General features: G+C 32.9%; 1 protein-coding gene and 2 non-coding genes across 3 annotated transcripts; 1 reads left to right on the top strand and 2 right to left on the bottom strand.

The window, feature by feature from the left end:
* Positions 1-67: 67 nt before the first annotated feature.
* On the bottom strand, positions 68-186 carry LOC143061540 (5S ribosomal RNA). Its single transcript, XR_012974449.1, has one exon. It is a non-coding gene; the product is annotated as a 5S ribosomal RNA (ribosomal RNA).
* Positions 187-838: 652 nt separating this feature from the next.
* On the bottom strand, positions 839-957 carry LOC143061541 (5S ribosomal RNA). Its single transcript, XR_012974450.1, has one exon. It is a non-coding gene; the product is annotated as a 5S ribosomal RNA (ribosomal RNA).
* A 3343-nt stretch (positions 958-4300) lies between these two features.
* On the top strand, positions 4301-8830 carry LOC143075723 (sialate:O-sulfotransferase 2-like). Its single transcript, XM_076251284.1, has 5 exons — positions 4301-4384; positions 5539-5633; positions 7208-7332; positions 8111-8249; positions 8752-8830. Exons 2-5 carry the CDS (start codon positions 5552-5554, stop codon positions 8754-8756), a joined length of 351 nt encoding a protein of 116 aa, XP_076107399.1. The 5' UTR covers positions 4301-4384; positions 5539-5551; the 3' UTR covers positions 8757-8830.
* The last annotated feature ends 8438 nt before the right edge of the window (positions 8831-17268 follow it).

A 17268-nucleotide genomic window follows, 5' to 3' on the forward strand; every position in this document is an offset into this window, starting at 1 on the left:
ATAAACTTTTTCACTTCTCTGAAGGTGCGAAAAAATACAAATATTAAAAAAAGAAAAAGAAAAGAAATGTCTACAACACCCGGTATTCCCAGGCGGTCACCCATCCAAGTACTAACCGGGCTCGACGTTGCTTAACTTCGGTGATCGGACGAGAACCGGTGTTTTCAACGTGATATGGTCGTAGACACAGAAGTGTTAAAATTTTCTCTATATAAAGTTAGGAGCTGCCGGAAGTCGTCTATAAAGCATTTCTTTACAAAATGTGTATCAAATTAAACAAGTTTCAGATATAATTTACAAAACAAGCAGAATTTGATATTTCAATTGAAAAATAAAAACTGCCCTACACAAAAAAATAAATAAGTCGCACAGCGGGATGGGTCCGCAGAAATTTGGAGTCAAACGAAATTCACGGGCAAATCATGCATACAAAAACTACAATTTCGGTAAAAGCGGGGAATATCATTTCGTCTGAAAAGAAAAGGGCAGTCTTATTCCGTGATATAAAACGAAGCTGTGAAACAAATACAGAGACGTGCAAAAAACGGCATACACGGCAGAGCAGTCTTGAAAGGAGACAAATTGAGAGGAGAGAAAAAAAATCACTTACCCGGCTTGCCGTGTGAAATCCAACGTATAGCCTCAGTTTCAGAAGCCGTCGCTATGACATTCGATTATAGAACAGTAGCAAGGGGAGAAAACTTTGTTTGACCAACGTTGCTACTGTTCTAAACCTTGCTATCAAAAATTCATGTTTCAGTAATAAAATCTATAAACTTTTTCACTTCTCTGAAGGTGCGAAAAAATACAAATATTAAAAAAAGAAAAAGAAAAGAAATGTCTACAACACCCGGTATTCCCAGGCGGTCACCCATCCAAGTACTAACCGGGCTCGACGTTGCTTAACTTCGGTGATCGGACGAGAACCGGTGTTTTCAACGTGATATGGTCGTAGACACAGAAGTGTTAAAATTTTCTCTATATAAAGTTAGGAGCTGCCGGAAGTCGTCTATAAAGCATTTCTTTACAAAATGTGTATCAAATTAAACAAGTTTCAGATATAATTTACAAAACAAGCAGAATTTGATATTTCAATTGAAAAATAAAAACTGCCCTACACAAAAAAATAAATAAGGCAGCAACCATTTGATTTTCTGGGGGGGGGGGGGGGGGCTATGGTTTTTTTTGGAAAAAAAAGTTTGTTTCCAGTTTTTGGAGAAAAAAATAATTTGTTTTTGACCCTGAGAAAAAAAAAATGTTTGTTTCACCCTTAGCTGCCACTATATGTAATGCTAAAATTGAAAGAAAAAAATTGTTTTCATCTTGTCGCCAAAAAAATAGATTGTTTTTCGCCGAAAAAAAAAACCATAGCCCCCCCCCCCCCCCCCCCCAGAAAATCAAATGGTTGCTGCCTAAGTCGCACAGCGGGATGGGTCCGCAGAAATTTGGAGTCAAACGAAATTCACGGGCAAATCATGCATACAAAAACTACAATTTCGGCAAAAGCGGGGAATATCATTTCGTCTGAAAAGAAAAGGGCAGTCTTATTCCATGATATAAAACGAAGCTGTGAAACAAATACAGAGACGTGCAAAAAACGGCATACACGGCAGAGCAGTCTTGAATTTGATTTTGGGCTTTATTTTCAATGAAAATTCTAAAAAAAATCCTTAAAATCAATGCTTATTTACCCTTAATCCTGACAATAAATGATGCAGACAATTATCACATCTAAAAGCTGTTACCTTTGCCTTTCTAAAAATATATCACACATTTGGCTGACAATTGTGTACATGCGCTTTTTTTCTATTGGAGAAGGGGGTGATTCTGACATCTAAATGAAAACCAAATTTCACCAAAATTCATTGAAGTTTTGACAAAATTTCCGAGATAATTTATAGAAAATATTGCCAAAATCATGAAGATAAACCCCCCATTTAAAAATAAAAAAGAATTCAGGTATGTGTTTTTTGATATATCTAGAAAATGTATTAATAGTTATTGACAAAAATCACACCAAATACGGATTAACTATTAGTGAAACATATGTTATTTGACATATGCTAGTATATAATTTCATATATTCTACTGGATACATCTGTGAGGAAATTAATTTTACTTTATTTTTGGTAAAATGGACAATCCATAATTTGAGAATATTTTACATTAAAGCGACTTTAAATTAAAGTTGTAAAGAATTGATTAAATTCATTTGGCAAATATACTTAATAAAGTTAGTTGCGTTATAACGGTCACTATAGATAAATGTTGTTTAAAGGTCAATATTACATGTCAAGCTAAGTCAAATACTTTACAAGTTTGTTATGCAACTTTTCTTCGGTCAAATCGAATACACAGATAAATCAATTGATATATGGATTGAACCTTATCCAGTTACAAATTATTAAATAATACATCAAACAAAATATGTGATGTCCATGTATATTAAATAGCGGTCAGTTGGGTGTTTCCAACAACAAAAATGTGAGGAGAAAAGAAGGAAATTTATTAAGAAATTATTATAAGCTATTAGCAAAAGTATTAAACAAATAACTTACATGGGCCTCAGTTTATTGCTAACGAAAGTACTATATAATTAAAACCTGTTTCGCCAAACACTAGGCACTTCGGTGTTGCGGCAGATTAAAATATAGAAACTTCATTTCTATTATTCACAGGTTAGTTGAACTATTTTTCGTTAAGTTTTAAGCAGTAAACTGAGTACTCGATAAAGATAAATTATTTTTATATTATTATTTATTCAAAAGCAAAGTTAATTCAAATTATTAAATTTAGCTTAACTTTATTTATTCTTTGTCGCATTTAGAAATTCTTAAGGACATAAGAAACAGGTGTTTAATTAAGTATTAACTTTTCTCTTTGTCAAATCTTAAGTGACAGATTTTATTATATAAGATCCTCTTACACTCTTTTGTTCAAAAAGATGTAAATTCTTTGTCTACATTAGTTTCAATTAAGCTCTTACGTAAAGCTTCTCCGAGCAATATAGGGGATAATCCTAACACGTGGTAACTTTAATTTTTGTGTTACCATGGATTAATATGTAGAAACGAATTCTGATTGGTTGAACCTGCAAAATTGTCCAAATCTGTGAATTGTCTTTATTCACTCAATAGCGTCACTTTTCAAATTGAACGCATTGAATAAAGACCAATTCTCAGAAAACAGATTTGACTATTTTCAGGTAAGTGAAAACTAAGTTTTATTTTTATTTTAAAAATCTATTTCTTTTATAGATTCAAAGTATTTATTTCATTTTTACAATGTATATTTAAAAGTTCTAAAAGCTCATTCTAATGAGTTAAGCCAATTTAGCATTTTTAAGAGAAATTATCATTTTCAATAGTTAGAGAAAGACGCCAAACCAGTTGGTCAATTTTAAATATGTATATATCTTTTTCAAGTTAATATTTTGAAAGTTTTTATTAATTTCAAACATATTAAGTATTTTTGTAAATTAACACTAGTTGCCAAAACTAGACTAAAATGAACACGCTTCATCAGAATTAATTTTTATATGGGAGACAACTCCAGTTTTACCGCGACAATTTCATGAGCAAGTGTCTCAATTTACAGTTTACCCATTATTTGTAAACAATGGTAGGTGTAAGAACATTATTATTCAAAGCATTTTGCATTAGTTCTCATGGTCGTTAGGTAACAGAAAGCTCTTAGAAGCTAGTAAACTGATGTTCTCTATTTATCCCATTGCAAAGCCCAGTGTTACTTGTTTTCTTATTTCATAAGATTCCCGGTTTGTTTACTTGTTTTCTGGTTCAAAGTAAATGCGTTTATTGAACTTCATTTATTGTGTTATATATGCTATATGTATAAAGTCCCCCATGTTATTATTTTTAGTATGTGAGCTAGTCCCAGTCCCAAGTTTGAACTTTCAGTTATCTCCCCCTTTTAATATGCAAATTTGTTTACAACTGTTTGCTTGTCTGTAAATAATAGCCTTCAGCTATGTCATACTGTAAATACATATTTTTAAGAGTAAAAGTTTCTGAGAATAAGTCGAAATTATTATTATAGAGATATTTGGTTGTTAAAATAGTACAAATGAGAAGTTTATAATTTGTTTAATTGTTTACTGCAAATCCCATGCATGTCAGGCTGCACAATTAAGAAACCAGTCAAACACTCTAGAGTTCACACCGTTCAAGGTGAAATAGTAAGAAACTTCACAGTTCCATGTTCAGTATTGATATTCATGATTTGTTATTGTATTGCATATACTGACCGCATTAATATTGTTATACTTTATATTTTATTATGTAATACTGTTATTATATATAGACTTTTCAAATTGAACGCATTGAATAAAGACCAATTCTCAGAAAACAGATTTGACTATTTTCAGGCCTGTCAAAAGACTCCCGTCAACAAGATCATTATATCTTGTCACAGCTGAAAATCATACAGTCATATCACCCTGCATCTGCCTGTCACACTTGCTTCAAAAAGCTCTACCACAAAAGAACAAACAACAAACACCCAAAACCCAAGTTTGACACTATTGGGCTAATATTGCAGAGTTATCAATGTTTGTTGATATGTCAGATGACGACTAGATGTCGTAAACTAATCCATGCTCTTCAACCTCGTACTTTATTTTGGTTTTTTTTTAATCTTTTTTCATGAGTTTGGCGTACACAATTTTAAGGCTGGTTGGTATCTTTGATGAGGTTTATTTACACAATTACTGGGTCAATGCCACAGGTTGTGGAGATTTCCTCCCCGAAGGTATACGAACCCACTAGTCACCACTTCGATGTTGATATGAATTATTATTGATTATTGTTGATATAAATAAATTAACTGTTAACAAAAGTTTAAATTGTTCTAAATACATAGGATTTTCTATTCCAGGATCAGAATTTTTGGTCCTCAATGCTCTACAACTTCGTACTTTATTAGGCCCCGTAACTTTCTTCATATGGTCAGTGATAAGTCTTTTGTAGATGAAACGCAGTTATGGTGTACGAAATTATAAGCCTGGTATTTTCTTTTTACTTCTGTAATAATATAAGAAGTTGAGTTTACCGAAAATAAGTCTGACAAAATGGCGAACAAAATATTGATGATGAAGTTGAATCTCACCCTTTGAGTATAATATTGTCTCTGGTTTAGACAATATAAGATGTTAAAACGTAAAAAATGAAGAACTGTTTGTGGTTTTGTTATATGCTTATCACCGTATTTTCGTATTTCTTTAATTTGTAAGATACTTGTTTATTTGGTTTTTTTATCGTTATTATTTTTATTGGTCCGCATTTTTCTCTTGATTTTTATGTGTTGGAGAATAATGGGTATTGGTTTTCATTAAAATTGACTGGAATATCAAAGAAAGGATTTCTTTTAAAGCAATTATGATCATTAATGTAACTCAAATAAAAAAAATCAGTTTTTATTCACAATATCCTTTAAATTTGGGATATCGACAGTAATTACAATAATTGTACCATTTGAACATTTTTGTTACTACAAACACTTATTTCATATTATTAATATCAGCTTACAGGGAACTATGAAGAATTTAATTGTTCTTGCCCTTTGCTTGGTCAGTGCTGTTTACTCAAATCCATACACAGATATTGGACACTATAGAGGTAAATACGTTCAACTTATACATCATAGCAGCACCATGAGAAATATTTCAAAAACTCGATTTTATATATTAATCTTAAATAAATATGTGTAGTTTTTTTTCTGAACTTTTATTTCATAAATTTTTGATCGAACATTTGTGGAATATTATTATTAATCAAATATGCTCGATAATTTTTTTAATTCTTACTGAGTGTTTGTTTTTTCTACACTCATTAAACATGTTTAACCCCGCCGCATTTTTGGGCCTGTCCCAAGTCAGGAACCACTGGCCTTTGTTAGTCTTGTATGTTTTTTAAGTTTAGTTCATTTATATGTTTTGGAGTTTAGTATGACATTCATTTTCACTGAACTAGTACACATTTTTAATGAGGGGCCAGCAGAGGCCCACCTCTGGGTGCGTGATTTTCTCGCTGCGTTGAATACCCATTGATGGCCTCCGGCTGTTGTCTGCCTTTTGGTCGGGTTGTTGTCTCTTTGACATTTTCCCCATTTCCATTTTCAATTTTATTTACTTTATAGAATCGTATATAAAACAGCATAGCCCATAGTTATAATTATAATTAAGATACCTATTAATTATTGCCTGTTGGCGTATCTTGTTCAATGTATGATATTATCTTTTCAAAGAATAGTCTTTAAATTGAGATCACCAACGCGTTTAATGTCACACAATACAATGTTTTATATGCAGATTTACTAGATTAGAACCTTTGATTTTATTTCACACCATTTAATATATTGAGGCTAACATGCTAACAAGAAAAATCAGATAATTAAGTTATCCAGTAATAAACAATTTAAAAAGTAAAATAACAAAAATACCAAACTCCAAGGAAAGTTCAAAATGGAAAGTCTCTTAACAAATGGCAAAATCAAAAGCTCAGAACATATCAAACGTATCGGGAAAAAACTGTCATATTCCAGACTTGGTACAAGCATTTCCTTATGTAGATGGATTGAATCTGGTTTTATAGCTAGCCAAACCTCTCATTTGTATAACAGTTGCATAAAATATTCCAACAATGCGTGAGCAAAACAAACAGACGTATAAACAAGAAGGTTCATCACTACATGACATCAGTAAGAAGTTACCTTCTTTTTTCTTACATGCTCGATATTTGTGTGAAACGGTGGGAAATGGTAACATGTATTTACTGTATTCATACACATTATACATGTAAGCATATTCATAAATATTCACTTAACTTTTTATTTCCTTATTCGTCCTTTCAAATTTGATGCAAACGACAGGCTTATTAACAAGAATAATTATGACTTTACAACATTAATTATCGTACGTTACTTTACCTTTAGAAACGAAATTGAATTAAGTTGTCATTGTCCGTCATAAGAAAAAAAATATGAAGTAGTTTGCTGAATATGAATTTGAAATAAACAACATTCACTTCTTTTAGAGTTTGTGTTTGACGGAAAACAAATAAAATTTAATCTTATTTGTTCGTAATTATTCTTTGTTCGCGAAAAAAAAAAAAACAAAAACAAAAACAAATTAGTTGTTGAATTTACAGGTTCTGTATACATGTATAAATAACACCATGATTTTTCCACTTAGGCTACGTTGGATGTTTTGTTGATGACTCAAACCGTATGTTAAAGCACAGGATACAAACTCTACATCTGAATACATTAGAGAAATGCAGACTTCACTGTAGAGGGTACAAGTATCTTGGATTACAGGTAAAACAGCAATAAGGGCTTGCCGGTCTTGTCTAAAATTAGCAAATTGTTCAGTAGTTAGTTTAATGTTTAAACATATTTTATTGTGCAAAACAAATGGATTAGACACAAGTTTTTCCACTTAGTTCCGTCTTCTCCATAATATACATGGATATACATAATATTTATATAGCACATTACATAAATTTGTAATTTTCTAATAAGTACAGTAGTTGAGGTATGTGCTTTACATCTTATTACATGAGAGAAATGCAGCCTTCACTGTAGAGGGTACACGTATCATACATATATACATAACCTGTAAATTCATGTCAAACGTGTCTAAAGTATACCGAAATCCGAACAAGGGATCTGAGCTTTAATTGAAGGAGATATATACACGTGTACCTTAATTTAAAATAATTTCTTAAGTTTATAGCAGCTTTCAATCAAACACTTTCGGTATTTTATTCTAGTACCGAAATAATGGAATAATGTATTATATCGATTTTCAAATCTCTGACAAGATCAGCAAGATATACTGTCTCACAAAAAGCGGCAGAAGATAGCAAAGTCAAAAATTAATAAAAAAAAAAAAAGAGATTGAGCGATATGAACCAACGAGATATTAAGCATCATTCAAAAGCAGATTGGTAAATTTCTCTTGTCTAACCAATTAATAATCACCAAAATAAATCATCGGTACAAGTACCTTATCTAACCCTTAAATATGACAACTCAAAATTTCAAGTCTCGATTTTTATTTATTTTTGATAACATAAAAATCTATATTTGTCAGTATGGTCATTGGTGCCTTTGCGGAAACAGCTATTACAGCCATGCGTATCCCCAAGCATCGGAATTGCAATGCAATCGTCCATGTGGAGGGGAACCAAATAGAATGTGTGGCGGGTTTGCGAGAAATGCCATCTATAAAGGTATGTGAAATTAGAAAGATGCGTTAAGTTGGTAACAGAAGCACTCTAATATGCTTTCATTTTACGTCATATCATTATGTTTTATCGTGTTTGGATTTGCATGACGGGTGATGCATGCAAAACTAGAAACGCAATTCATGTGATTCCCTCGTGTTTTGTTATCTTGATTTGTAAATTAGAAATGGAATTATGAGTCTTTAAACATCGGTATACTACTAAAAAAGTAGAATAACAAAAAAATTGAACTCCAAGGAAAATTCAAAGCGGAAAGTTCTAATCAAACAGACATATTGTAATTTGATTTAGAGATTTGAAGTATAAAACCAACAACAACAGGAAAAGAGAACGGTACTGAGGATAATATATCGAATGCAATAAACAGATGTGTTTTATATTGATCAATAAATAAACTGAAATAGCTTTCGGCAATTTATAAAAATAACATAGTTTTTGATAGATATTATATTTCAGATGGTTATATTTTGTTCTTCTTTATTTACAGTTTGATTTCGTTGGAAAAGAAACACGGACAGCATATTATAGATAAACTGCATCGTCGTAAATAAAATATCTAAATCATAGACCTTTATTTTAATATTATCATGTTATGAAATGTAGAATCAATTACTAAGTAAATCAATCCTAAAATCAAGGATTTAGTATACTAAGAGTTATTATAGATAATATAATTACTCATGGTAAGATAAGTGGATAGTATGTTTGGATGTTTAACAGTGTCTTATGACAAAAGGGAGTTCTGTTTTCCTATATGGTGTTATTAACTGTGTTGCACGATGACAACCAACCTGAGCATTAGGAGTATTGTTTATTTAATATTTAGTTTTTATGTTCAAGACGGGTATGGAAGAGACAGTAATTACATTAGTTACCAAATGATTATGATCGAATATGTTCCACATCTTTGATTTTGAATACATTTTGTAGCTAGGAGAGCAACACATAATAGGTTCATTTTTTCATGTGTTTTTTTTTCTAAATGGGAGATGATATATAGATTTGATAACATGATATAAGGAGCCTGTAATTCAGTGGTTGTCGTTTGTTTGTGTGTTACATGTTCGCTTTTCTTTTATTTTTTGTACATAAATAAGGCCGTTAGTTTTCTCGTTTGAATTGTTTTACAATGTCATTTCGGGGCCTTTTATAGCTGATAATGGGGTATTGGCTTTGCTCATTGTTGATGGCCATATGGTGACCTGTAGTTGTTAATTTCTGAGTCATTTTGGTCTCTTGTGGAGAATTGTCTCATTGGCAATCATAACACATCTTTTTATATGTATTTGCTTACTATTTGTATGGTTCTATTTATATTATTTTGTGGTAGATCATCAGTATTGTAACGCCTCTGGTATAGCATTACGTCGCTCCTATTTCAATGTGTGTGTGTGTTTACTTGCTTAACACTAGAACCTTGGTAGCAGGCCTTTTATAAACTTTCACTGATAATCGTGAAACATGCAATGGTAACTTGCAAACCTTGGTAGCTGGACTGAGTAATCTAAAACACTGGTTTCTTATTCATTTCAAGACAAAATATAACAAAAACAGTTATAAGTTTAGCAATGACTATTTAATCAGTCATAAATCAATATATATATGTTATAAATAAATATCCCAAAGCAAAAACGGTTCAGGGCCCCCTTGGATGTTAATCGTCGTGCGTATACATGGGAAAGTGGTTTTACTATTTACAGTATTATAGTAGAATCATATAGGTCACTTGTCAGGTCGTGAATATCATAAAAATCGGGGTTAACATTAACCTGGTAATGGTTCACAAGTGGTAGGCTCTGGTAATAATGGTATATCTATCAAAATGGTCAAGGTAATGTGTGCTGTGCTGTCCAGAATCGTCTGCTACAACCGTTTATATAGTCCGGAAGTCTGCAGACACAGAAAGTGTGTCCGTTACTATAACGATAAGTGTGTCCGTAAAATTAACGTAGCGATTGGTTGTAATTCTAAATATACATAATACCGGGTTCTGGAAACTAGGTTATCTTTGTCCATTCCGATTGGTCCTTAAAACCGGAAGTTCCCACGGCAATAATACGGAACATGGCGCAAAAACAAATAGAAATACACAACTGTCGAAGGAAAAGGGGAGATATGGGCTTATCAAGAATAACCCTTAGTGGGAACGTACCCTGGTTACAATATAGACCCTTAACGTGATTGAATAAAACAGGCGAGCAAAAAGGACAAGCGATATACAGGTCAAACTAAAGCTGGGATCATGTCAAAGTACCCCCCTGGTCAAACAGTGAGAACGAACCCTGTCCTATCAATATTTCCCATAAACAATAATATAATACATACAATACAATACAATACGGCCGCGATACCTGAAATAAAAGTGTTCATATGAATAGTCCTTCCGTTCATAATATAACAGTGCAGCTCAGAGTAACGGAACACGAAAATGAAAGTGAAAGTAGAAATGAACTCTCTGAGCAACACAAGAAAAGAAACATGATACATATAAACCTATCAATCTTAACTCCTACCCTTAGGCATAACACTACCCCCAACCCAGGGTTAAAAAGGGTTCGTCCTCGAACTAAAAATAAGGACACCTACCTAATAAATACCTACTAAAAAAATAAAACCGGATCTTCTCTGTGTGGTTGCTGGCTTCGTATACAAGGTAAATTAATCACAATCATCATTAGTTCTATAGTATCGATCTCTGGTACTGAGATCAAACATTTGTACCATAATTCTGGTATCAATAATATGGTCTTAAACATGGTATAATGTATCTCTGAAATTGAGATACTCTGTATACAAGTATATATCTGGTTTCAATGTAAAGTGCTTGCTCTACTTGGTGTCAACTTCATGGTATAGTTGGTTCAAATAAATAAGTGGCTAAATAAATGGTACTTTAAATTGTGCATGTCACCCGTCACAAAGACACGTCAGTGAATCACAACAATACCATATGAAAATATTCCACAGAACTTCCATCCGTCACACAGACACGTCGATGAGTCACCTGGAACACTGGCAAACTAAAATTGGTAACATAAATACTGCTTGGTATTCCACAGACATTCCACCCGTCACACAGACACGTCGATGAGTCACCGGGAACACTGGTAAACTAATATAGGTAAAACAAATACTGTATGATATTCCACAGACATTCCACCCGTCACATAGACACGTCGGTGAGTCACCAGGACAATACCAAATAAAAATATCCCACAGACCTTCCATCCGTCACACAGACACGTCGATGAGTCTCCGGGAACACTGGTAAAACAAAATATATAACAAAATACTGCATGGTATTCCACAGACATTCCACCCGTCACTTAGACACGTCGGTGAGTCACCAGGACAATACCAAATAAAAATATCCCACAGACCTTCCATCCGTCACACAGACACGTCGATGAGTCACTGGGAACACTAGTAAAACAAAATATATAACAAAATACTGCATGGTATTCCACAGACATTCCACCCGTCACTTAGACACGTCGGTGAGTCACCAGGACAATACCAAATAAATACATTCCATTGACATCTCATCCGTCACTCAGACACGTCGATGAGTCAATCAGAATATTTCTGTATACTTGTAAATAATACTGTAGTCAATAAAAGGTCCAACCATACAACTCTGTTTATCATACAATGGTCTATAAAAAGGTTATTCATTGGTAACATGAATGCATACATAACACCACCTCAGCAGTTTCAACTGATAGAACAATAAATATTTAACGAGGTGCAACTCTTTATAAAAATACTAAAATATTTAACGAACTCATTTTTCGGTATCAAAAATTACTACTAGTATTACTGGTACAAAACTCACTTTCAGGTATCGAAAATGACTATTACTGGTAAAAATCTCATTTTCATAACAAATATATATATAAAAAAAACATGTTCACATGCTAACATTCATGGTATCTGAATGTAACAAACATTAAAGATTAAGTTCTCTTAGGACAGTCTCTAATGGCGTGTCCTTTCTCATTACAGAAATAACAGGTCTGGTTTGCTTTGGCATTTATACAAACAGACGTTTCAAATTTTGGTTGCTGTCTAAACTTTTTCTCTCTAGCCCTAAAAGTTTCACATTTCAGAGCACAGTACAACGCTCCGTCAATTGTTTCTACATTGCTTTGTACAATAGCCAATTCTAAATCATGATCATTTAGTGCTTTTCTAAATGCCCTATAAGTTAAATAGTCTCTGGTATCGAGACTCGCGGATGGGTAAGCCATTCTGACTAGCCTTTTTATATTATCCGCCAGTTCCTGCAATGGTTGACCTGGTTTTCTAACACAAGCATCAATTTGTGACATATATACATCTGTCAGGTTTTCAGGAGCAAACCTTTTGGTTAACAGTTTAACTAAATAACAATATGTTGGGATATTATCTATCTCAATATCAGCTAAGGTCGACAAAGCAGCACCATTCATACATGTAATAAGCTTTAAAACTTTTATATCTTCAGACCAATTATTTAATTTTGCAACAGCCTCAAAATGTAACTTGTACTCAAGCCAGTTAGTGGTCCCATCATATTTTGATGGTTTTGTATACCCAATAGTCTCGATGTATACTGGTTCTCGGTTAGACAATTGGTTTGATTCACTACTCCCGCATACTTTATTGGTAACATTAGAAATTGTATGCTCACATGAACAATCATTGGTAACTTTTGGTATTTTATCTAAAACACTCATACACAAATTTGCCACTTGGTCCTCTATTTTGGATATACTATTTAAAAGTGATTTAGAAAGATTTTCAAGCTTTTCTACTTTTTCATTAGTTATCTGTAACTGTGTTTCAAATCTATTAAAACGGTCCCCTAAGGTATTCAAATTTCTACCGAACTGGTTCACTATATTTGTATAGACCTCGACCTTCTTATTCATGGTATTTACTACATCATCTGGCCTTGATGCACAAGATTTATCACTAACTGGGGTAGATGCACGACTGTCAGGAACAAAATTTTCTGAAGGGCTAACGCAACTACTCATGTTAATTGTTTAAATTAAACTCTGTTGTACAAGTAAGTCAAAAAATTTCATAAATTATAAATACTGGTTCAAGTCTCTACTCTCAAGGTGTGGTTATATACGTATCCCACCGCCAGACACCAAATGTAACGCCTCTGGTATAGCATTACGTCGCTCCTATTTCGATGTGTGTGTGTGTTTACTTGCTTAACACTAGAACCTTGGTAGCAGGCCTTTTATAAACTTTCACTGGTAATAGTGAAACATGCAATGGTAACTTGCAAACCTTGGTAGCTGGACTGAGTAATCTAAAACACTGGTTTCTTATTCATTTCAAGACAAAATATAACAAAAACAGTTATAAGTTTAGCAATGACTATTTAATCAGTCATAAATCAATATATATATGTTATAAATAAATATCCCAAAGCAAAAACGGTTCAGAGCCCCCCTTGGATGTTAATCGTCGTGCGTATACATGGGAAAGTGGTTTTACTATTTACAGTATTATAGTAGAATAATATAGGTCACTTGTCAGGTCGTAAATATCATAAAAATCGGGGTTAACATTAACCTGGTAATGGTTCACAAGTGGTAGGCTCTGGTAATAATGGTATATCTATCAAAATGGTCAAGGTAATGTGTGCTGTGCTGTCCAGAATCGTCTGCTACAACCGTTTATATAGTCCGGAAGTCTGCAGACACAGAAAGTGTGTCCGTTACTATAACGATAAGTGTGTCCGTAAAATTAACGTAGCGATTGGTTGTAATTCTAAATATACATAATACCGGGTTCTGGAAACTAGGTTATCTCTGTCCATTCCGATTGGTCCTTAAAACCGGAAGTTCCCACGGCAATAATACGGAACATGGCGCAAAAACAAATAGAAATACACAACTGTCGAAGGAAAAGGGGAGATATGGGCTTATCAAGAATAACCCTTAGTGGGAACGTACCCTGGTTACAATATAGACCCTTAACGTGATTGAATAAAACAGGTGAGCAAAAGGGACAAGCGATATACAGGTCAAACTTAAAGCTGGGATCATGTCAAAGTACCCCCCTGGTCAAACAGTGAGAACGAACCCTGTCCTATCAATATTTCCCATAAACAATAATATAATACATACATATGGAACGCCAACACTGTCTTATTATGACCATTTTCATTATATGATGTGCATTTACCTTTATATGATGTGCATTTACCTATATATGCTGTGCTTTTATCTTTATATGATGTGCACTTGTCATTATATGATGTGAAAGCACCTGTATATGATGTGCAAATATCCTTATATGATGTGCAAATATCCTTATATGATGTGCAAATATCCTTATATGATGTGCAAATATCATTATATGATGTGCAAACATACTTATATGATGTGCATATATACTTATATGATATGCAAATATACTTATATGATGTGCAAATATACTTATATGATGTGCAAACATTCTTATATGATGTGCAAATGTACTTATATTATGTTGAAAGATCATTATATGCTGTGCACATATACTTATATGCTGTGCACATATACTTATATGCTGTGCAAATATACTTATATGCTGTGCAAGTATACTTATATGGTGTGTACATATCCTTATATTACGTGCAAACATCTTTATATGATGTGGTTGTGTCATTATATTATGTGCTTGTAATCTTATATTATGTGGTTAGGTTTACTTCATTATATGATGTCGAAACGTCATTATATGATGTGCTTTCATCGTCGTTATGGTCAATGAACATGATTACGATTAGAATGATTACTGTCTACGTCATAACTGATTCCGATCTGCTTCTGTAAACTATTAACCCGGCTTAAATATGTGTCTATCGCTAGCGAAAGTGCAATTTATGGGGAAAATGAGACAAAGCAATTTAACAAAATCAACGTTTCAAAAATTTCGGTTGAAGATTAAGATTAGTCAGTTAAATGTTGACAGTGTAGGAGCTAATTGAAGAAATTCCCGGCTGTGGAGAAAATCATATACCTGTCAACTGACCCGTATTCTGCGGGTGTCACCCGAGATTTTCACAATTCTGAGGAATCACCCGGGACACCCGCCGGCTCATTAAAATAACCCGGGAATTCAGAAAATGACCCGATTTCACCCGTATTTCATAGCCTTGAGATTGATTTCATAAGTAATATTTCTTTGAAATACCGGCAAATTCGTAATTCTTCAATGAACAGGAAGATCATCTAGCTATTTAAACTGTCAAATTAAGTGACCCATTAAGTGCATGGCTTCACTCGACAGCTTTGGTGTCAAACACACTGTTAATTAACACCAATTACCTTTAAGTTAGCTTTAGGTCGTAAATAAATTGCACTATTCAGTCTCAGTATTCAGTATTCGTTTACAAACATATTTCAACTAGACAGTTACTTCCCCTTATTTGTCACCATTCAAAATTCTTCCTTATATTTACGTTTTATGGGTGAAAAAGGTAAAATCATAAAAATATAAAATTCAAATACATATTGAAAAATAACTTTCCATTATTTTTATACCTTTATACAATTTTTTTTTAAAAATTGAAAATTATTTTTTGCATTTATACTTCCTTTAACCATGTTAACTGTATTAGTATATTTTATCATATTCTAATTCCAAGTAGATTTGGCTGTATAGCCAGTCAAGGTCGTTAAACCCCACCACATATATACAAGTAGATTTTAATGATATGTTTAAAGGCTACGTAGCCAGTATCTCAAACAATTAAAAATAAATTGTAGTATTAACAAAAGGAAACATTTAAATATTACCTTTCAAAAATAAATTCTTATATTAATAAAAAGTAAGGAACATAAGACTGTGTTACACAAATTTATAAAAATCCTTAAAAGTGCAATGAAATAATAATTAATAGGATTTAAAATGACTTAACCAAGTGAACATGCATTGAATGATGTTTTGGTATCTCTGATATACATTATAAGAAAATGTACCATAAATACTGAAATTCAGCTAAAAAAAAGTTCGTACGCGTTATGACCTGAGATTTGATTCTTCAATGCAGAATATGACCTGCATTTTCATCGTCACAGGTTGACAGGTATGGAATATTATAACAAATTTAAGAGCCTTTTATAGCTTGCTTTTCGGTTTAAGCATAGGATCCGTGTTGAAGGTCGTACAATGACCTTTAATTGTTTCCTCTTACAAATTATGACTTGGATGGAGAGTTGTCTCAGTGGCTGTCATACCACATCTGCTTATTTCTATTCATTGCAAAAGACACCATTGAAATCCCAGTCTGTTTCAAAAATATTTCATAACAATAGCTATAAAATTATCTACTGATGCATAATATGGCGAGATGATTTGTTTTATAAAATGTTATTGAATAATATATTAATCTGTAAATGGTAAGATGTATAATGAAGTATTGAATATGTACAATAATATTAAATCTAGAATATCATATTATCTATGCTACTAAAGGAAGAGACCGATTTCATTGAGCCGCAACTCCTCTAAAACCATACCAAGTCGGAAATATTTGTGATATGACGTTTACATGTAGTTTTTTTACTTTTAATTTGTCTTTGAACCAACCTTTTTTCCACAGAAAACGCCAATTATGTGAGGAAGTACCCAAGCAAGCTTAGTCGACGTAGTGCCCGCGAAATATGAAATGCCTATGTGGGTAATTATAGAAAAAGAAAAAGTGGTATCTGTGCTAATGAGACAAACAGACCAAATGACACAGAAATTAATACCTATAGGTCACCATACGGTCTTCAACAATGAGCACATATTGACATATACAGATTGTTTATTTTCAACTTATTTTAATGGAGATTTTTTTAATTGCTAATAAAATTCTGAAACATGAGTACTAGTATGTCAACAGATTTGGAGTAGCGTCAACGATTTCTGAGATACAAGGGGTTGATTCCTGATGAAGTGTTTAAGACTTACTTTTTCGTCCGATTAGATCGGATTTTCCCTTTGTGGTACTTATTTTGATCCTTTTCGG

The sequence above is a fragment of the Mytilus galloprovincialis genome, chromosome 1 (genome assembly GCF_965363235.1).
Source record: "Mytilus galloprovincialis chromosome 1, xbMytGall1.hap1.1, whole genome shotgun sequence".
In the NCBI taxonomy this organism is placed as follows: domain Eukaryota; kingdom Metazoa; phylum Mollusca; class Bivalvia; order Mytilida; family Mytilidae; genus Mytilus; species Mytilus galloprovincialis.

What these genes read in the sequence shown, in the direction of transcription:
- LOC143075723 (XM_076251284.1), top strand. Translation starts at nt 5,552, where the DNA reads ATGAAGAATTTAATTGTTCTTGCCCTTTGCTTGGTCAGTGCTGTTTAC. An exon ending in AGATATTGGACACTATAGAG is followed by an intron (nt 5,634 to 7,207) that starts GTAAATACGTTC and finishes TTTTCCACTTAG; the next exon opens with GCTACGTTGGATGTTTTGTT. An exon ending in ACAAGTATCTTGGATTACAG is followed by an intron (nt 7,333 to 8,110) that starts GTAAAACAGCAA and finishes TATATTTGTCAG; the next exon opens with TATGGTCATTGGTGCCTTTG.